At 40.6% G+C, this 23,464-nt stretch overlaps 2 protein-coding genes across 2 annotated transcripts in view; both read left to right on the forward strand.

The window, feature by feature from the left end:
- LOC112846236 (low affinity immunoglobulin gamma Fc region receptor III-like) overlaps nt 1–23,464 on the forward strand; it is a 700,124-nt gene that overhangs the window by 172,993 nt on the left and 503,667 nt on the right. The gene's annotated exons all lie outside the window — the stretch shown is intronic.
- Nucleotides 15,664–22,099, forward strand: LOC109198777 (uncharacterized). Its single transcript, XM_025905685.1, has 9 exons — nt 15,664–16,020; nt 17,603–17,887; nt 18,850–18,966; nt 19,075–19,090; nt 19,179–19,264; nt 19,441–19,491; nt 20,417–20,476; nt 20,864–20,923; nt 21,021–22,099. Exons 1-9 carry the CDS (start codon nt 15,945–15,947, stop codon nt 21,107–21,109), a joined length of 840 nt encoding a protein of 279 aa, XP_025761470.1. The 5' UTR covers nt 15,664–15,944; the 3' UTR covers nt 21,110–22,099.

Here is a 23,464-nt window from a genome sequence, read left to right on the forward strand (position 1 = left end):
CATTTAGCTCCTCAACAGGAGCTTTTTAGCTCATCTGCGTCAAATGTTTGTACTGCATAAAAATAGCAAGTTGCTTTTCAAGTCCACAGATGTGCATCTCAGGGTATCTTGTGATTGTAGAATTGCTGTGAAATTTAAAATACCTAAATTGTACAATATAAACTGCTTTCTAAATGTGGCTTGTAGTTTTAACTTTTAACATTAAAACTACAGGGTGGGCCATTTATATGGATACACCGTAATAACATGGGAATGGTTGGTGATATTAAAGTCCTGTTTGTGGCACATTAGTATATGTGAGGGGGCAAACTCCTCAAGATGGGTGGTGACCATGGTGGCCATTTAGAAGTCGGTCATCTTGGATACAACTTTTGTTTTTTCAATAGGAAGAGGGCCATGTGACACATCAAACTTATTGGTAATGTCACAAGAAAAACAATGGTGTGCTTGGTTTCAACATAACTTTATTCTTTCATGAGTTATTTACAAGTTTCTGACCACTCATAAAATGTGTTCAATGTGCTGCCCATTGTGTTGGATTGTCAATGCAACCCTCTTCTCCCACTCTTCACACACTGATAGCAACACCGCAGGAGAAATGCCAGCACAGGCATCCAGTATCCGTAGTTTCAGGTGCTGCAGATCTCTTATCTTCACACCATAGACAATTGCCTTCAGATGACCCCAAAGATAAAAGTCTAAGGGGGTCAGATCGGGAGACCTTGGGGGCCATTCAACTGGCCCACGACGACCAATCCACTTTCCAGGAAACTGTTCATCTAGGGATGCTCAGACCTGGCACCCATAATGTGGTGGTGCACCATCTTGCTGGAAAAACTCAGGGAACGTGCCAGCTTCAGTGCATAAAGAGGGAAACACATCATCATGTAGCAATTTCAAAAATCCAGTGGCCTTGAGGTTTCCATTGATGAAGAATGGACCCACTGTCGTTGTACCCCATATACCACACCAAACCATCACTTTTGTTGTTCCAACAGTCTTGGAGGGATCCATCCAATGTGGGTTAGTGTCAGACCAATAGCGGGGATTTTGTTTGTTAACTTCACCATTCACATAAAAGTTTGCCTCATCACTGAACAAAATCTTCTGCGTGAACTGAGGGTCCTGTTCCAATTTTTGTTTTGCCCATTCTGCAAATTCTGTGCGCCGATCTGGGTCATCCTTCTTGAGATGCTGCAGTAGCTGGAGTTTGTAAGGGTGCCATTTGTGAGTAGCTAATATCCGCCGAAGGGATGTTCGACTAATGCCACTCTCCAGTGATATGCGGCAAGTGCTACGCTGTGGGCTCTTGCTGAATGAAGCTAGGACAGCCACTGATGTTTCTTCATTAGTGACAGTTTTCTTGCGTCCACATTTTGGCAAATCCAACACTGAACCAGTTTCACGAAACTTAGCAAGCAGTTTGCTAACTGTAGCATGGGAGATGGGTGGTCTCGTAGGGTGTCTTGCATTGAAATCTGCTGCAATGACCCGGTTACTGCGTTCACCAGATATGAACACAATTTCGATCCGCTCCTCAAGTGTTAACCTCTTCGACATGTCAATGGCTGTGAACAAAGAGAAACTTGTAAATAACTCATGAAAGAATAAAGTTATGTTGAAACCAAGCACACCATTGTTTTTCTTGTGACATTACCAATAAGTTTGATGTGTCACATGGCCCTCTTCCTATTGAAAAAACAAAAGTTGTATCCAAGATGGCCGACTTTTAAATGGCCACCATGGTCACCACCCATCTTGAGGAGTTTGCCCCTCACATATACTAATGTGCCACAAACAGGACTTTAATATCACCAACCATTCCCATGTTATTACGGTGCATCCATATAAATGGCCCACCCTGTAGAAAAGTGCTGCATAAATCTCACTCTGTGGTATCTCTTGTGAAACGGAGGTGTTATTTGAAGACAGCCTGAGCTTCTGTCTCTTTAAGGGTTTCATGAGAGTGAACAGGGGAAACACCCACTGCTAAGTGGGTGTGCTCTGTGTATAGTAGTTGCCGATTTAAAAATAATAGTAATAAATAAATAGAAATAGAAATTAACAGGTGTAACTGCGGGTGAAGCAACATCATACCTTAATTTTTTTTCCCCATTTTCTTCCTCTTCTTCTGTAAAGTATAAAGTACAAAGTGTGAAACTTTGACACACTGGTGTGGGCACGAAATGTCAAGTTCAGCATGCCACACTTACACCTCTGTCACATGTTTAAAGTTTATTTGATTTCAAAACCATTACCCATGAGCCTCAGGAACTCAGCCCAGCTGACATCACCATAAACACAGCAGCACTTTTAAAGTAACACAGATATAATCTGAGAGAGGGGGCAGGACTTCCTCTTACCTCATGCCCACTTCTGGTTAAGAACACTATTTCTGTTTAGCTTGAGCTCACTCACGTCATGTGGGTGAATTTATCACCAAACCACAATTTCATGTTAAAAAAAATCTACATTAGTGTAATGAAATACTTTAAATGAGTCAAGCTCAGCTTTGTCAGTTCAGATGTATTTTCAGTTTTATATTGACATCTCTGTTTATCAGCATCAGTTAAAACTTTATTCTTCTATCAATCTATTTTGGCCTCTATTTGTGTAGCGCTTTACTTAATCCCTAAGAACCCCAAAGCGCTTTACACTACATTCAGTCATTCACCCATTCACACACAAGCTACATTGTAGCCACAGCCACCCTGGGGTGCACTGACAGAGGTGAGGCTGCCGGACACTGGTGCCACCGGGCCCTCTGACCACCACCAGTAGGCAACGGGTGAAGTGTCTTGCCCAAGGACACAACGACCAAGCGTGTCAGAGCCGGGCTCGAACCGGCAACCTTCCGATTACAAGACGAACTGCCAACTCTTGAGCTACGATCGACGATATGACCACGATTTTCTTAATTGTTTATAAAGTTCTGGTTCTCAGATGGTTTGGAGCCTATCAAAGCTGTTTTAGGATGAGAGGTAGGGTACACCACGGACAGATGAAAATTTAAATAAATGTAAAAAAGTATAAACACGTCATGCGGTGGTCAGAGCTTGTTAAAGAGTGTTAGTTCTGTTGAAAAGGAAGGAAGCAGAGAGAAGATGTTAAAAAACTCTTTGTTCCCTTCACAGTTCTTTGGTATCTGCTGTGCTGCTGCTTCACTCTCTCTCTTTACAGAAAGTTGCAGAAGTTTTCAGACGTGTCACTGCTGGATGTGAGGATGGGAGCCACTTTGCTCTGTGAGCTGGGCCTATTCTGTGAGTACATCACTGACTTCTATTGTTTGATTCATACTGATCCATAAACATGTTTTAGTAAGAAGAACAGAGCATCAGTCATTTGTACCATTTCAGGTCATGTGATCAGAGGACTCTCATGTTTGTTACCAACATGGTTGTTTGTAGACTGGATTAGATTTTAGTGCAGTGACTCAGATCAGAGTGGAGCTGGTTTAGTTTATCTAAGAAAGGTTTGTTTCTCCATCAGTGATAATTTTATGTATTTTACATCTTAATATAAACTGTCACAAATCATAGTAGACACCAGTGTTGGTCAAGTTACTTGAAAAAAGTAATCAGTAACTAATTACTGATTACTTCCCCAAAAAAGTAATCCCGTTACTTTACTGATTACTTATTTTCAAAAGTAATTAATTACTTAGTTACTTAGTTACTTTTTAAAAACACGATTTACAACCTGAATAGGTGATAAAGCGATAGATCTTTCAGCCCAATTCTACTTTTTCTGCATAATCCATCATACAAAATGTAATCAAATGGAAAAGTCTCTTTTTAAAACTTGTTTTATTAGTTTTAATCTTTTAACTTTATGCATCAAGCAAAAATTTAATTATATGCAACATTCTCTGACTGGAAGAAATTTTTTTAACATTTAACCCTATTTTCTGCACATTCCAGCACATAAAATAAAATATTTTTTGTGTTTACACTCAGTCTTTCAAATAAATGCAAGCGAAACACAGCAGAAAATAAATAAAATCAAAGACTCAGCGGTCCTGTTGCTCTATTTTCACCTGTCTAGCAGGCGGATGTTTGCCCTGGTGCAGGTGTGCCGCAGCGGTCAGTGGAAGATTCCACGAGTTTCTCTGTGAATTTCCCATTCCGTGGTAGCGCACTCGGTGCTTGCTCGGAAGTTAAGGGGTTTTTTTTCGCTGTAAAAACAAGTTTTCTTCCCATGCAGTGAACAGCGGACGCTAATGTTTTTGTCACTTTTTATGGAATCAAACTCAAAGTAAGGTCAGTACTTCCACGCATTAAACACTGCACGCTCATACTCCCGCACTCGTTATATTATCCATTGTTGATCTGCACACAGCTGTTGTCACGAACGTCACACTCGCTTATGTCACTGTCATGAGACACTCTCGCAAAAAAATCACGGTTTTAGTAACGCAGTAACGCAGCGTACTTACGGGAAAGTAACAGTAATCTAATTACCTTTTTTGCAATAGTAATCCCTTACTTTACTTGTTACTTGAAAAAAGTAATCGGATTACAGTAACGCGTTACTTGTAAAGCGTTACTGCCCATCTCTGGTAGACACTACCTAAAGTGTTTTATTTATAAGATATTTGAGTGTCTACAGTGCTTTGACAAAAGATGACTTGGCTTCTTTAACTTTTGTGAAGACGTTTCACCTCTCATCTGAGAAGTTTCTTATGGAACGCCAGGACTGCCATAATGAATTAATTAAATACAACATTAAATAATTAATTAAATGTGGCAATAATTAATTAAAATTGGAAATAATTAATTACATAAATATTTACAAAACATGTAATTAATTAATTATAGACACATTTAATTAATTATTTATTTATTTCACATTTTAATTAATTATTGCCACATTTAATTAATTATTTAATGGTGTATTTAATTAATTCATTATGGCAGTCCTGGCGTTCCATAGTTTCTACAGTTCTGAAACCAAAAGATGGAGAATGCAAATCCTAAAAACCCTAGTGGTGTTACTTACTGTCTGCCACCTACAATGCAGTTTTGAAAATCGTTCAATCCCTACTCCCATCTTGCGTCAGGTGACCTCAGTAGGACACATGGATAGAATGAAGCTAGGTCTCGAAATAATTTTGAAACTGTTAAGGGATTTTGTGATTTTATGATGTTTTTCCTTTTTGATACATCTTCCTTTTTAATGTTTCATTTACTCAGCTCTCCTTATAATGCTCCATTTACTCATTTACTCATATGCTCCTGTTAAGAAAGGCTTGGAAAGCACATAGTGTTCACATATCTTTATGTTTTGTCTTTGCTTCTTCTCACACACATACACATGAGCCCCGCAGTATTCGCTGACTCCTGTGAAAGTCTCTTGCAGACACCCTTGGAAACAGGACCCAACTGGCTTCTGTTTTCCTCGAGATAGAAACTACACACACACACACACATATACACTGTGTCCCATACATGCCCAGATTGTCTGTTACAGCCTGACAAAACAGGGAATGCTACGATGTATAAATAAAGCTGACTACAAAGCCTCGGGGTGAGTATCACCCGATCACTCACCCGTGCGCACGTAGTTCTCTGAACAAAACTCTGACTGTTTCTGTATTCTTTCAATGTTTAAAAATGTCTTGCCACTGACATTTAATTGGTCCTTCGAGCCGGATAGTTTATTGATATTATTGTATCATCTAACTATTCACAGACGGAGCCACCAGATCCTGACGTCGTGACTACCTGCACTGCAACCACCGTTTCTAGCGAAGCGAGGAAAAGCCCAGAGTCGTACATTCGCCTACTGGCCAGTGTCTTATACAGGTCCACGACGCCGGGTTCTCGGTGACGCCGGGAAAAAGAACACAGCGCAACATTGAAGGTGAATATAAAGCAGCCAGAAACACTTTGCGTTGAATAATCGATTTTAGTTTGACATTGCTCAAAGTAGAAGGGTCCTGTGTGGACCGAAAAGGAAAAGGACAGACGTGTCCTATGTAATATGCTCGCCCGGGTAAGACGAAACAACCTGCCCTGTGGGGGCCTGTTTCGCACCATAAGTAAGGGTTGGTAGCCAGTATATCTCACGCTCGCCTGTGTAAGACGGATTAACACGCCCTGAGAGGCTCAATCCGCAACAAAAATAAAGGTTGGTAGCCAGAGAAGCGAGAGTGTCAAATAAAAATAGGATTTTCTCTAAGCGCGCTAACTGTTTGCTGAATGTTTGTTGAGGAGTAAGTGCTTCATTGAATAGGAGCTCTAGGCTCCTGCACTACTCCTATTGTTTTCCTGTGAGTACTGGATGGTGAGAAAGAGAAAAGGTTGCGCGTCAACACGTAAAATTAAGTCCGCCCTGAATTTAGTTCAGGGTAGAAGGCTGACTTAATAACCTCCTCTGACTCTAGTACCAGAACGTCTCACAGTGTGTGTTGGCAGTATTAATAAATAAATAAATCAATAAAGTGGTCCTATTGAAATAAAATATAAAATATAAGCATTGAAATAAAATATAACATATAAGCATTGCATCAATTAAACAAAATTAGAAATGGGCAATAAATCCACAAAACCTGAATTAACACCTGACGAATTGTGGATGGAGAAAAAGCACCCAGGTGCAGGTCGAATAAGTGCAAATAGATGGAGACACCCAAAAAAGACTACTTGCACCACCTGGGAGGGGAATGGCAACCCCGCCCCAGTACAGGAACTACACAAATGCCTGCAGAAAGAGATAGAACAAACTAGTGGTAAGGAAAAGGATTTAAGAATGTCTGAATACGTAAAATTTTTCATGCCCTGGCAGGAGGAGAGCAAAAGGCGTGAGGATAAGAGAAAAGTGAAGCAAAACAAACAGAGTGAAAAGCCACCCACTGAAATAGTAAACCCCCCTCCTTATCAGCCGCCTCCTCCTGCCTCAGCCCCACCAGATAGTGAGCAGCAGCCTCAACCTTGTCCTCCAATCTCAAAAAACCCCTTTGTGAAATCACAAGACCCCTATGCTGCAGCTAGGCAACAGCTTAATTCAACCACACATATAAACCCACCTACTTCCGGGTTTCCGCCACCGCTGTTCCCACCCACACTGGGTCAATTTCCTTTAATCCAGGTACCAAATCCCAATTACGGCCGAGCCACTGGCCCTGCGGGTGAAGACGGTGTGATCCCCAGAGACCAGTTGACGTTTACATATACATATCAGCCGTGGACAGCTGAGGATCGTAAAAATGTGTTAAAAGATGTCCCTCCTTTAAACGAGGGGCACCACCAGTGGAGGAACGCGGTAGACATAATACGCTCTGATTGGCACCTGAATGGCAGAGAAATGCTGCAAGTGCTCCAGGACCTGTTGGGCCTGAAGTTGGCCCGGGTCCGGGGAGACTTCACGGGCAACAGACCGGACGGAGAACCTTTAAGAGGCGATGAATTAGTCCAAGCATTGAACCCAGTATTTGATAGAATAAAAACCGAGCTAGCACCAAGACCAGATTATGGTAAAATAGGGGATACAAAACAAAAAGAGGATGAGTCCGCCTCTGACTTCCTGGACAGGTTACGTCCAGTTTTTAGACAAAACTCAGGTCTAGAATATGATGAGAGCCCCAATACACCTTTCGAACAACAATTAAAAAATGCGTTTCTAAAAGGTCTCCTCCCAAAGGTCCGCGCTCACGTAGATAAACACTGGGTCACTCAGAACACCGGGAGCTTAGCTGATGCTCTACAGCATGCAGAGCACGCAGTAAAAGTGCAGAAAAATAAAGCAGCTCAAACCGGAGTTTTTGTAGTCACAACAGAGGGAGACCTCGTTGCTTATGCAGGGAAAAATCCACAGCAGCAAAAAGGGAAAGGTCGGAGACAAAACACGGGCGATAAGGGAGGGGACAGACGGTGCTATAACTGCGACAGAGAAGGTCATTTTGCTAGAGATTGTAGGAGCAAGCCTAGGGATCGCAGAGATAGGCGTGACCGCTGCCGCGGAGAAGGCAGGGACAGAGACAGATATGACCGCTCAAACAGACGAGATAGGCAGGACAGCGAAGAGGAGGATAACAGTAGAGAAAGGTGACTAGATTCTCACACCAAAGCTCAGAGCAACAACAGCAGGGACAGTACAGAACTTTTCAACATACATCAGCTGCTGTTGGGCTCTGAGCACAAACCAGAAGTAACAATTCACATAAATGGCAAACCATACCTCATGTTATGTGATACGGGAGCCTGCATGACTGTGTTAAAAGAAGAACCGCCGCGAACGCATTTCTCAAAAGACGCTCGCGTTGTAACCTCTGCCTCAGGGCATACTACAACACAGCTCCTAACCCGAAAACTAGATTTCCTGCACTCAGATAGCAACAGATGCTGCAAGTTGCAATGCATCGTTGATTCCAGCTGCCCTGTAAATTTATTAGGGCGAGACGGTTTAATGAAACTAAAAATAGGTGTGGTGCCTGAGAGTAATGGCATGAGAGCAGAGCTTATGCTCTCTGAAACCCATGAACTAGCATGTCATTCAGACGGTGAGCCACACTATTACTGGACTTTAGACCTGCCACCACTGCCGCAGCTTGTGACCGCAGCTGAGCGCTATCTACCCAGCTCATCATCCACCATGCCATTTAATGAGCTGCACAACACCATACGTTTTAAACAAACACCAGGCCCTGACTCGGAGTATGACACACAAATCCATCGTTTAGGACCTCAAAAGTTAACACTGCAACATCTCTACGTCACAAAAAGTGGAAACGCAGTATGTTCAGTGATACAGCCCCCTAAGGTCAGAGAGTTAAATCGAATGCCTATTTCACATGTTTCTGTAGCGAAAAGCCCAGAAACTCAATGGAGGGACCTGGGCACTATCCTTAAACGAGTACAAAACGATCATTACGAGAAAACTAAAGAAACACACGAAGGCTGGCTCCAGGGCCGCAGAACCGGTTGTATGAGATACACTCTAGGATGGGTGCTAAACACACAGCCCAGCACCCACCTGGATACCTCCCCGGCCACATGCTATGTGATCGAGGAGGCTGAATGATTTATCTTGACACCCGTCGAGAACGCAGAACTAAAAATGCTTCCATCGTCATTATGGTCAAACGGACCCACAGACGTAGGCCTAATAAAAAATGCAGACCCAGTAAAGGTAAAAGTCATCTCAAAACACAGACCAATGAAACCACAATACCCACTCTCTGCAGAAGCTAGAGACGGCATACGCCCAGTAATAGCAGACATGGTAAAAGCAGGAATTCTGATTAAAACAACAAAAGCGACGTGTAACACGCCAATATTTCCAGTGAAAAAAGCAAATACAGGAAAATATAGGCTGGTACATGATTTAAGAGCAATAAACGACATCACTGAACAGATACCACCAATAGTGGCAAATCCACACACACTTTTGAATCACGTGTCACCACGAGAACAGTGGTTTTCAGTAATTGACCTGTCAAATGCCTTTTTCTCAGTACCACTACACCCCGAGTCACGTGGGCTGTTCGGTTTTACATTTGATGGCCAAAGATACACTTACACACGGCTGCCACAGGGTTTCCAAAACAGCCCCACCCTATACGCTGAGGCCCTGAAACAGTCAATGTCCTCCTGCACTCTGCCTGCTCCAGGACAGTTCCTACTTTACGTAGACGACATCCTGGTAACCGGAAACACGCAGGACGACTGCAGGACAAACACTCTAGTGGTGCTGAGACACCTCGCAGAACAAGGACACAAAGTCTCTCAACATAAACTGCAACTCTGGCAACCTAAGGTCGTATACCTAGGCCATGAACTAACAGGGCAGGGTCGAAGGTTACTTAACAGTAGGAAAACTGCAGTACAGACTGCCCCAAAACCACTAACAAAACAGCAAATGATGAGTTTCCTCGGCCTCTGCAATTATTGCAGAAGTTGGATTCCAGAGTTCGCCCTCAGGGCTCAACCCCTGCAAGACCTTATCTATGGCAAAGATATGGCCCTGACAGATAAACTGACTTGGACTGCTGAAGCTGAAACTGCCTTCGCCAATTTAAAACTGGCTTTACAAACGAGCATAGTTCTAGCATTACCAGACTATGATAAACCCTTCTACTTATATGTAGATGGAAGCGCTGGATATATGAAAGCTGTGCTAACCCAAGCTTTTGGAGATAAACAACGTCCACTTGCATTTTATTCCTGTAAATTAGACTCAGTGGCCTCGGGCCTACCAACCTGTGTACAAGCCTGTGCAGCAGCAGCAGAAGCAGTAAAGAAGTCAGCAGATATCATTCTCGGCCACCCGTTAATAGTTAAGGTCCCGCACGCAGTGACCTCAATTCTATTACAAGCAAACCTATCATATTTGACACATGCCAGACAGCTGTCGTATGTAGGAATATTGTTGTCACAGTCACACATCAATATAGAGAAATGTGGTCAGCTAAATCCAAGCACCCTGCTACCTGTAGAAACAGATGGTGACACACATAGCTGCTTACACACACTCGATGAGGAAACAAAACCAAGGGCAGATATGTACAGTTCACCACAAACAACCTTTGCAGATATTTTTGTTGATGGCTCTGCCAGCAAAGACAGCACTGGAAAAAACTGTGTGGGTTATGCAGTAACCACAGTCGACACTGTCATAGAGGCAAGGCCTCTCACATCTGCAAATTCGGCACAAAGTGCAGAATTAACAGCAGTTATTCGTGCTTGCGAATTGCATAAAGATAAAGATGTCAATATACACACAGACAGTCAATATGTCTTTGCTGCAGTTCACCATTTCGCAAAAATATGGCAAAACAGAGGTATGATAACCTCTACAGGAGCACCAGTCCAACATGGCAGTCTCCTTAAAAAGCTACTAAAGGTAATCACATTACCTAGGAAACTAGCACTATGCAAATGTGCTGCCCATCAAACAGATGACTCTTACATCACTAAGGGTAATAACTTTGCAGACAACGCAGCAAAAGAAGCTGCACAAAAAAAAACAAATGTTTTTACATTAACCTCATGCTCTCTGATACCACTAGAGGTCCTCAAAGACGAACAAAAGGCGGCTCCACAGAATGAAAAATCCTCGTGGTTGAAAGATGGCGCAATTCTAAAAGATGATATCATGACATGTAGTGGGAAGCCTATTCTACCTAAATCCCTACATAAAACAGCAGCATTAGTGACACATGGGAATACACACGTGTCGCCAGCATCAATGGTAGATATTCTTTCTAAACAATTCTACTCGAAAAACTTTGAAAACTCAGCTAAAGCATATATTAGAACATGCATGATATGCCAAAAACATAATGCACAGGGAAATTTAAGGCCAAAGAGAGGCCAATTCCCAACACCGCCACATCCGTTTCACACAATACACATAGATTTCATCCAATTACATGAGCACCAACAAGTAGAATATGCACTAGTAATCATAGATGTATTCTCAAGGTGGCCGGAAATCTACCCGGTAAAGAAAAATGATGCAATCTCAGTGGCAAAATGTTTGTGTAATCATTTTATTCCAACCTATGGAATACCAAGCCTAATAAGATCTGACAATGGCACACATTTTGTAAATGAGGTAATATCAAAAGTCTCTGAAGCACTGGGCTTCAGTATAAAGCATCACTGTTCATACCACCCACAGAGTGCAGGATTGGTAGAAAGAACAAACGGCACTATAAAACAAAGACTAAGGAAATGCATGGCGGAAACGGGTCGCCCCTGGCCTGAATGTGTGGGTCTAGTAAAAATGTGGATGAGACTGACACAAGGCTCACAGAAACTGACACCCTTTGAAATAGTACACGGGCGACCCTTTCCTCTACCCATTACAAGTGAACCGATAGACAAATCCATAAGAGAAACAACACTAGCAGAATGGATGACAAAACTGTTAGAAAACAAAGAAATAGTTTTGAACAATCAACTGCCAGATGATTCTCTTCCAGTCTCTTCCAGGTTGAAACCAGGAGATTGGATCCTGATAAAAGTGCTCCAGAGGAAAAAGTGGAGCTCCCCGAGGTGGGAAGGACCCTACCAAGTCCTCCTGGCCACACCAACAGCCTGCAAAATTGCTGAACGACCTTCCTGGATTCATCAGAGCCACTGTAAAAAAGTGAGTGACAGCCCATAGACACTGAGACGCCAGCACCCCTGCCTGTTAGTGATCTGGGAGGTGGAGAGAGGGCTGTTTGGGTAAATCCCGCCCTTGTTCTTCTCGCCCCTAGTCTACTCACTCACAGGACCAGGTGTGTTCGGTCATCATGAAGACCATACTCGTTCTAATGACCAGTGTCACAATTCTGTTGGGACTTCTGTTACTGATTCCACAAGAAGAACAACAGCACCACCTGGAGACAAGACTGACACATGACACAATACATCCAGACGACATGACGCAAGATCACAACCACCCATGGATGAACAATGCCTGGTACCGTTATGTGTACAACTCCACAAGAGACAAAAACTGTTACATCTGTTCACACATGCCTCTCACTGCAAAACACTTGACCCTGTACGGCACACCCGCACCACTAAATGAAGGACTGTGCATATATGGGAAAGCAGCCCGCGGACATTGTGATAACCAAACAATGAGAAAATTGGAGAAGTGGATATGTCTGGGAGACCCTAACGTCCAGAACATCAACGTCACCGCAACAGTAGGACAAGAAGACCCGACCTATCTGATGGACCTATGCACTAATATCACCAACACGTCAGAGCCTAACAGGTACACGTACGCCTGTGAGGACAAACACTGGGTGAATATGTCACTCAGCACCCCAAACATCACTGTGCTGGCTGTGGTGACCACGTACACTTTTCCCTTATGTGTCATGTTTGTCAACATCACCAAAGGAGCAACTCACTACAGCCTATCTGGCACATGCCAATACACCCTGACAGTACCAACTCGTACAAAGAAACTCTACTGGGTCGAGGGGACCGGCTGGTGGTGTCAAGGATATGACAAACAACCCCAAACATACCTAGCCATGCCTGAAAACTACGAAGGACAATGTGTGCCACTGATGCTAAGCGATCACACCTTCGTGATAACAGCAGGAGCAGCCCGTGCGCGGACACGCCGGAGACGAACAATACAACCACACGACCCAATTTGGGGCTCTGACGTCCCAAAGGAATTCAAGCTTTGGACCACAGGACAAAAGGTCGCCCATGCCCTTTTCCCAGGGGTAGGAGTTGGAAAGCACGCCCTTAGAATTGAAACTCTGAACTACCGTTTTGGACTGTTCCTGAATGCATCCTGTAGAGTGAATAACGCACAGAATGAAGAAATCGACGCCTTGCGCCTTAGTACAATGCAACACCGTGTGGCGTTAGACATGATTTTGGCCGAGAAAGGCGGCCTTTGTGTGTTGTTCAATACAACCTGCTGCACCTACATCCCTAATAATGTGCATTCCACCGACATGTCTGACGCACTGAACACGCTACGTGAGCTCAGACGAGTACAGCAGCAAGATTACACACACAACACCGAGGACTGGCTCACGTGGCTGTTTAGCGGGTCATGGAAGTCATTGCTCACTAAAGGACTAACATTCGTTGGGATGCTCCTTCTGCTACTTTGCTTATTTTCCACATGTGTACTGCCTTGTATTCGGAGTATGATAAGCAAAATGTTTACTGTAAGAGTGCAAGCTTACATTGCATTATCTCAAGTTGAACAAGCTCGAGAAAAGGTACAAGTTGAAGAAGATGATTTCTAAGCACTAAACTGTGTAAACCCACTAAAGTTGATCATGTACGTTTTCACAAAATGATACTCTAGTTGAAAATGCTTCTGCAAGTGACTAGTAGTTGAAGTACACAAATATATATGAACAACAGCAGGGAATGTTAAGGGATTTTGTGATTTTATGATGTTTTTCCTTTTTGATACATCTTCCTTTTTAATGTTTCATTTACTCAGCTCTCCTTATAATGCTCCATTTACTCATTTACTCATATGCTCCTGTTAAGAAAGGCTTGGAAAGCACATAGTGTTCACATATCTTTATGTTTTGTCTTTGCTTCTTCTCACACACATACACATGAGCCCCGCAGTATTCGCTGACTCCTGTGAAAGTCTCTTGCAGACACCCTTGGAAACAGGACCCAACTGGCTTCTGTTTTCCTCGAGATAGAAACTACACACACACACACACATATACACTGTGTCCCATACATGCCCAGATTGTCTGTTACAGCCTGACAAAACAGGGAATGCTACGATGTATAAATAAAGCTGACTACAAAGCCTCGGGGTGAGTATCACCCGATCACTCACCCGTGCGCACGTAGTTCTCTGAACAAAACTCTGACTGTTTCTGTATTCTTTCAATGTTTAAAAATGTCTTGCCACTGACAGAAACCTTGAAGGTCTTTGGTACTCTGGGGGGCTGCAAATGGGCCACTTCTCCCCGATCCATCTCAGTCTGTCTGTTATTGTGGCTCCCCACCCTCATTATCAAGTACAATTTGTGACTGAGACACATACACAGTCAGACTCGACCACCCCTCTCACACACACACACACACACACACACACACACCACATTAAGATTGTTTATTAATGTATCTGTATACATATAATGTAATAACTGAAATAACACAAATAGATATAAAGTAATAAACAGATAAACATATGAACCAGAGGAGCCTGTAGAAAATTAATAGCTGACCTTGGAAAAGCAAAATGTGTTTGACAGAAAAAATTTATTTAGATTGTAATTCTGATTGCAAAGACTTTCAGACAGGACAGGATTTTAAAAATTAAAAAAGTAAAACCTCTAGTGATAATGACCCACACTGTTTTTCACACCTTGGCTCATGTGATGAAGCAAATGATCAATATTGAGTTAACAGCCTTCTTAAGGGATTCCACCATTATGGTTTAAATACTTGGGATTCTCCACCATTTGGTTTTAGAACTGAAGAAGCTTCTCAGCAGAGACATGAAACACCTTCAGGAAACTTAAAGAATTCCAATCAGTTTCTCACCAAGCTCCTTAGACACTCAAATATGGCATAAATACACTACCATGACCTGTATGATTGACAACCTACACAGACATATGTGAGTGTCTTTAGTTTGATAATGTCTGAAGTTCCTGTCTGTATTGTAGTGCTCTGTATCCTGCTCTGCACTGGACACGCTCAAGGTGACTGAACAGTTTTCACTTTTTTATTTATTCAGTAAAGATTCATCTTAACTACTGTTTCAGTCTTAAGCACTTCACATTTTTGTTTTTATGTAATTATTCAGATTAACTGTGGTTATTTAGAGATCAAAATATAAATATTAACTGTTTTTAATGTTCTTATGTCATTATAATGAATCACGCATATTTTTTTCTTCCTCTTTCATAACAGCATATTATCCCAGAGCCACACTGACAGCAGCAACAACAATCATACCAGTAGGGGGCAGTGTGACACTGACCTGCTCTGTGCAGAGCTCTGATGGATGGAAATATGAGTGGTTCAGACAAACCCAAACAAACTCTGAAGATCCAATCAGAGATCAACAAAACAGAGATATCAGAGTATCTCAAGGAGGAATCTACAGCTGCAGAGGAACAAGAGGAAACCCAGTTTACTACACTGATATAAGTGATGATGTCACCATTGAGAGTTCAGTCATTTAGGTTGAAATATACATTCACTCATGATTATCAAACATACAATGTTAAGTTTTCTGTGTTGATTTCATGTTTCTATTTGTATCTCAACTGTTAATATGTGTAAACAGTTTCCAATAAAGTTGTTGTAAAACAACAACCCAACTGGCCTCAGATATTCAGAGGTGAGACGATCACTCTGACATGTGAGGTGCAGGAAGGAGGTGAAACCACTGAGTGGGAGTATGAATGGAGAGGACCCAGGACACCCACACAGTGGACACACAATAATGATGTGACATTCAGAGTTTCTGAGTCCAGCAGTGGAGACTACATGTGTAAGAGTCGACGCAGAGATGACTCATATTCTTCAACAGAGTGGAGTGAAGCCTTCACATTGTCAGGATCAAGTAAGTCATGTCTGTTGTGTGATCTCCATTTGACAAATGTCATAATGGTCAGCACAGGATGAATTCAATGGTCTACAAAGCATGTTCCATTGTTAGTCAGACAAAGAGCTGCAGCTGATAGTAGCCTCATTGTAGACAGTTTGTCACCACTTTGTGTCATCAACTTTCAGCTGGTATAGAGACGCCAATGCTGACCTGCTGCTCCATCACCTGAGGACAATAATGACAAAAAAACATAAACAGAAAATTGGTGGAAAAATTAGGTGAAAAAATTATTTTTGCAAACAAACACTGAAGTCCTTTCTGTGGGAATAGAAAGTGGACAGAATGTGTGGGCTGAACCTGCCAATTATTCATGAGCTACCTGTGTTGTTCGTGGTGTGTTTTTGCACTTGCTCTGCACCTATGGAAAGGGGCTGAGCCTATCAGTTGTAGATGTCCGTACCCCAGCAAATAAATACATAAAGAGTAATGGGTACTGTCGGAAGTTAAATGATGAACAGATGATGAGCAGGTTTATTGTAACAATCCAAAGAGATGTAGTATATTATTAGCCATATTATATTTGCCATTATTTAGAGATAATAAGATTTTAATCAAAATATGGTGTTGGGTTAAAGACCTTTGCTCAAGTTACAATATTAATAGGAAACACTATAAGTAACATGGACAAAAGAAACCTTTAAATAATCTTTCACATTGGGGCTGAGTGATTGTGTACGTCAGTACAAGCATGAACAGCATAATTGTTTTTTTTTCTTTAATTACTGGTTGTCTTTGTGATTGATAGAGCTAAAAGAAGTAATGCAATGTTTTCCTTGTTCAGTTGCATTACTATTGGATGAGGCATCCTAGAGAGAGAGTGACTTCGTGGTATCAAGCAACATTTTTAGTGACTGACTTTTTGGTTTGTTTTGCCAACCGAGGTGAACTGTGTGAAGATTTTTCTTCTTTCTTTGTCATGAAATGGATGCTTTAAACACTTTATTTAAGAACTTTGCATGAGCAGTGGTGGATAAATTAATACATTTTGTTGTAAAGTTGAACAGTGATGTGGTGTTTTTTTCTGATCATGTAGGAAGAAGACTTTTCCCTAATCAAAGTAAACTGTTTCCATGAACAAATAATCTAAACAAATGAAAACGCTTCATGAAAGCATGAAATTAAAAGTCTCATAGTTAAAGTGTTCCTATTTCAAATTTTTCTGTGCAGCTACATGATTTGGGAATTATAAACTTCCATTAGTAAGACATTCCTTGTCTTTTCATGAGTCTTCTGTTGTGGTAATAAGAAGGAATCATGCAGAATAAGCACAAGAACTATTTTATAAATCCAAAGAAGAATCATAATGAAGCAGTAAATCTAAATAAACACTAAAAGAATAAAATGCGTTGTAGGCCTCTGTCAGAGTACTCATATGATTTTAGTTTGGTCTTATTCCTGCCTACGTGTTGTTGGAAACTGGAGAGGAGGTATACAAGAGCTAACATTAATGCAGACAACATCAGCGCAGCGTGATCTTAACCTGTGTGTGGCGTATATATTCATATAATTCTTTTCTGTCTTTGTTTAAACTCAACAGCAGATCAACCAAAGGCCCAAATAACTTCTGACATGAGAGACCTTCCAGTAGGGGGCAGTGTGACCCTGACCTGCTCTGTGAACCCATCATCATCATCATCTGGATGGAAATACTACTGGTACAGAGATGAGAAATCCTCTGAAGCCCTGACCACACAAGATGCAGTTTTCCACTCAAATGGACAAATCAGTGTCTCACAGGAAGGACTCTACAGGTGCAGAGGAGGAAGAGGAAACCCAGTTTACTACACAGAGGACAGCCAGTCAGTCAGGATTGATCGAAAGGGTGAGTTTTTTTATTCTTCTAGGAACCCAAAATGTGATAGATAAGATAATTATCAGATGTGAGATCCATGGAGAAGACGCTGAGTGTGTCTTCTCCATGGATGCAAAACATCCAAAGAAAAATAACTTCAGGAAGTTAAATATGCTTTTTAAACCCATGATGGAGTCTACAGGTGTAAAGGGAGAGCGCAGACAAGTGTTCAACAGATTGGAGTGATCACTTCAATTTGTCACTATTCATTATGTTCTTTATACAAAATTTAGAATACATGAAGACATGAATCTAATTCTATACTCGCCCATTATCTACCGTATGATTATCATTACTAAAAATTCACATTGTCTGTAGACAAACCTAATTGTTCTTCTGAGCTGAAACATTTTTAGGCTGTTTATTAGCACATAGCCAGCTTTACAGTATAAATACAAAGTGATGAAAAGCAATACAAACTTTTGTCTCTGTAAAACTGACATTATGCTTTTGAATGAGTAAACTATTCACACAATAGATCACCACTCACCTGAATCAAAATATGCTGTTGGGTTAAAGATCTCTGCTCAAGTTACAATATGAACAGGAATGACTATAAATAACATGGATAAAGGAAACTTTTAAATGGTCTTACAGGTTGGGGCTGAGTGGTTGTGTACATTTGTTCAAGCTTGAACAGCTCCAGATTAGAAGCTTTCTCATATGACTATCTATAGAAATGACAAACTAATCAAAATAATATGACATATAAGTGATGAACAGGTAATATGATATTCAGAAGTTTCTTTTGTATCACTATTTAGACAAATAATCACCACAGAGAAGGATGACAGTAAAGAAAATTAAATATTTTTCAGTTATTATTAGGAATAGTAATATTGTAAGTAGTATTTATGTTTTAAAATGTTTTCATGTAAATTATGTTGATAATCTGTATAAATACGTCTAATTAAAACCTGTTATTATTACAGCAGCACCTGAGCCTGAAAGCTCTTCATTTGTCACTCCTTTGATCGTTGGACTCGTTTGTGGAGTTTTACTGATTCTTCTTCTGCTGCTGTTGTTGTGTCGCTTCAAACAATCAAAGGGTGAGACCATTATTAATGAAAATCACAGATGTATCCTGAATGCTGCATGTACTATTACTGCACCACAACAGGTTACAATAAAAAAAATGTAACTGTCTTTTCTTACAGATTCATTCTTTGTCAGGTTGGTTAAAATCTCCCCTCTCCAGTACTAGAACTACATCCTGTGTTTCTTATTAAATCTACAGTTTTACTACTGTTTTTTCTACCAGGACTCGGAGCACAAATCAGAGCTCTGCTATGAACCACATGATCAAGGATGAAGCTCAACACAGTCAACATGCTTCTACTCTTCAAGGTCAGCCTGATCCATGACAAGTTTTGTTGTTGTTGCTTTATTCATCAATTTATTTACTGACAATTTTAAAACGCAAAGTCCAATTTATCTGTTTCTAGTTTGCTGATTTAGAAGATAATCAAATCCATACATAAGAATTTTTCAATTTTTAACCTATCATTGGCTTGTTTTTCTAGGTGATGCTTGTGTTTATGAATCAATCAAAGACCACGATGACACACAAAATGGTAAAGTAGATACAGTAGCATAGAAGTATGTAGACTGTGTGATTATTTATGTTTAAACATGGTATAGTTAGTATAAGAAATCAGCTGCACACCACAGAGCTAAGAAAAAAGAAGCTGAATGCTTGGTTCTTCCAGTGTAACACAGGGTCATTTTAACTTTAATGAGATCAATCTGTCCTACAAAACGTAAACCACTGTGAATCTGTTTTATGAATCCATCTTATTCCTCCTCACTGATTATTCTCTAGTTTCACTTTTTGCTGGTGTTCCTGTCACTACTAACAGTATGAGACAACAACCAGAAATCAACCTCATGTCTTCATTTTTTTTAAATCTTTGCTTATATGCTTATATTTTGTTTGGTTGTTTTTACATTTCAGAGATTATTATTTTTTCTTTATTTTGGTATAGTTTTTTTTAATGTAATTACGTTTTGTTTTGGTTTTTCCCATGCCAAGTTATGTAATAAACATCATTATTATTATTGTTACTCTAATATTTTAACCTAGAAGAATTATGTGGAATTAATTTCAGTGCTGTTGTCAACAGAGATAAGAGAGAATAGAAGAAACATTTGAGGAGTCTGTTGATGAGAGCACATTATCTTGTTTTCAAAGGACATAAATGGCATGAACTGTTGCAGGAGTATGGAATGGAAAAGATGGAAAAGTGAAGAGTGATCCTTAAGGTTTGGATTTGAGCTTAGTGGAAGGGTCGTGCTGAGCAGGGATGAAGGAGGGTTGAGCTGATGTGACACTAAAATGAGGTCTAACAGGTTTTCATAAAAAGTTTTTAAACATGACAGAAACATTTGATCTTTAATAGACCTTCAATAGGTTTATGTGATCAGTGTGTTGTTGACTGACAGATATATAAATGTAATCAAAATAAACACACTTCTGATCATCTGTCCGTCCTCTTTCAGATGACAGTGTGTTGTATGCAGAGGTCTCCCACGATACAGCTAAAACCAAGAAAGACAACGGTGAGTAAAGTAATATAATACGCACCTTTTTTTCTTGTTTTTACTTAGCAAGCAATCATCATTGACTACATCATTATTTCATCATTTTAAGCAATGATTTCGGTTAGATATCATTGTATTATAGAGTCACTGACCTTAATAACCAGGGTGGAGGAAGGTTGAAGTGATCTGACACTAAAATCAGAGCCAACATCAGCAGAGAAAGAAACAGGTTTTCAAACATGACAGTAACAGCTTGTAATAAAATCTCACCTTCAATAGAGCTTCAAAACCTCCTTCACTCATTTCATGTGATGAGTTATTGTAGGTGTTGATTGACAGAAAATATAAAGGAAATTAAAGCTACTCAAGTTTTTTAATGCTGCTCATCTGTCCATCCTCTTTTAGATGACAGCCTGTTGTACGCACAGGTCTATTACACTAAAGCAAAACCCAAGAGACACAAAGGTAAGTAAACAACAAGGAAAACTGTATAAATAAATCAAGTTGTCACTTTGAACAAAGAGGTGCTTGAAATCACATTTGACAAATCATTTCTTTGCAGGGAAACCAGCTCCTGCAGCAGCTGATGAAACAGTTTATTCTGAAGTTAAATCAAAAACAGCTCTGGGTAACTGTGCAGAAATAAAATAGCTTACATGCTGTAATTTGTTGCTGTAATGATGAACTCAAATAACTTTTAAAGGAAGCAAATTTAGTTCTAAATCACCTTTAATGACTGAATTATGCTGCACCGTTTCTTTCAGATTAATAACAAGATCTGCAAAACCAACTGGATCAGTGACAAAACTGTGTTGATTCCATTACAATTAAAGAGATCATTGGAGAAAATGAGATTATCCACTGTTTTGTAAAACAAAATAAAGTCAAACTTTCTTTCATCATAATAGCACCAACTGATGATCTGACTTTAAAACTAGGATGCTTTTTAGACATGGATTTTCATTGAACTGCAAGTGTTTTTACATGTAGATTGCTCAATACATAAATAACAAATAAAAATGCATGCCTGACAATGTTGGAGCATACGAATAATGAGACAATGGTGTCCTGGGGATCTCCTCCAAGATCTGGACCAGGCTCCTGGACAGTCTGAGCTGCAACCTGGCAGCGTCAGATGGAGAGAAGCATGATGTCCCAGTTGGATTTTGGTCAGGCGAGTGTGGGGACCAGTCAGTGGTATCAATTCCTTAATCCTCCAGGAACTGCCTGCATACTCTCAACACATGAGGCTGGGCATCGTCATACCAGGAGGAACCCAGGACCCACAGCACAAGCATAGGGTCTGACAGTGGGTGACAAACTCTTGAGCATGAATTGAATTGGCATCCTAGAGGAGTTGGACATCCTGTACAACCTCTGTAGCATCCAGGGATCATCTCACCCTGCCAGTAACGATGATCACACTAGCCAAATGCAAAAATAGTGAAAAAAATAGTCAGAAGAGATGAGGAGGGAAAAAAATGTCGGTGACCTCTACCTGTAAAACAATTCCTGTTTGGGGGGTTGTTTCATTGTTGCCCCTCTAGTGTACCCAGTGTTAACTGCATTTTCTGCTACTTCCTCGAGGATAGACGTTTGAGTGATCTGATGTTTTACTCTGATTAAAAATAATTCCTTTAATTTCTTTTGAGCAGTGCATGTTTACAGACGTTTCCTGTGTTGTTTCTAAAATCAGTCAATGTGTATGATAAGCATACATGTTTCTTTTCCCCTGGATGAATTAAGCATCACTTGACATTTTCCTATAAAGTTGATTTTCTTCTTTTAACAGCTTCAGGAAAAGATGGTAAATGGCCTGTATTTGTATAGCGCTTTTACTAGTCCCTAAGGACCCCAAAGCGCTGTACACAACCAGTCATCCACCCATTCACACACTGGTGATGGCAAGCTACATTGTAGCCACAGCCGCCCTGGGGTACACTGACAGAGGTGAGGCTGCCGGACACTGGCGCCACCGGGCCCTCTGACCACTAGTAGGCAACGGGTGAAGTGTCTTGCTCAAGAACACAACGACCGAGACTGTCCAAGCCAGGGCTCGAACCGGCAACCTTCCGATTACAAGGCGAACACCCAACTCTTGAGCCATGATCGCCCCGATTGCCCATGTTTAAAGATCAACTTTAAATTTTATTTTATGTAAGCTGCTTGGAGAGAGCAATTGTGTTATATGAATATGTGTTTCCTATAAGAAAACTCAATCAGTTTGTATGAACTTCATATATTGTTACATCTACAGTCTCGTTTGTTGTGTTTGTTTAAAAAACATGTTGAAGTTGTTTGCACACTTGGTCTTGTTTCTGCGCTTCATTGCTCCAGATAGATGTAATTCACACATGACTGTTACCATCCACATGTTTTATTTTCTGTCAGTGTCAGACTTAGTTCTTCCTCTCAGCTGTTACCAGGTGCTTGTTTAAAGCGGACTTTTTATTTTAAGGTGATTATCTTATAAAATAAAGCATTTTGAGGCAACTGTTATTGTGAATTGTTGATAAATAAACAAAACTGATTCAAATTGACTTGAATGCTTGTGTCCTAAAATGGTAAAGTAAGTAAAGTGGTATCACATCATACATGGCTCAGAGTGGGGAATGTTCATAAACACCACAACTGTGCATGGAAAGACAAAGAAATAATAACTTTATGTACAGTCTGACTACAGGATTTACTCTGTTAAAAATTGGAGCCTAGATATTGATTTTCAGAGGTAACCAACTAATACACAGATTACTGTCTTGCAACTGCTGATGCCTTGGATGTTGATGAGGGTACTTGTTCATCAAACACACTCAGTGATACAGTATTTATTTGTTTGTATATTTGTTCAGTTTTACAACAAAAACATCATCTCTTTATTCTATAGATATAGAAAGATTGTCTCATTCTTGGCTGTAAAAAAAGGAGCAGGAGTGTTTAGACAGCAGATATGATGAATCAAAGGTAATAGATAAAAACACTAATAATTACAGTACATCAATTTAAAAT

This window comes from Oreochromis niloticus, linkage group LG3 (assembly GCF_001858045.2).
Source record: "Oreochromis niloticus isolate F11D_XX linkage group LG3, O_niloticus_UMD_NMBU, whole genome shotgun sequence".
In the NCBI taxonomy this organism is placed as follows: Eukaryota; Metazoa; Chordata; class Actinopteri; order Cichliformes; family Cichlidae; genus Oreochromis; species Oreochromis niloticus.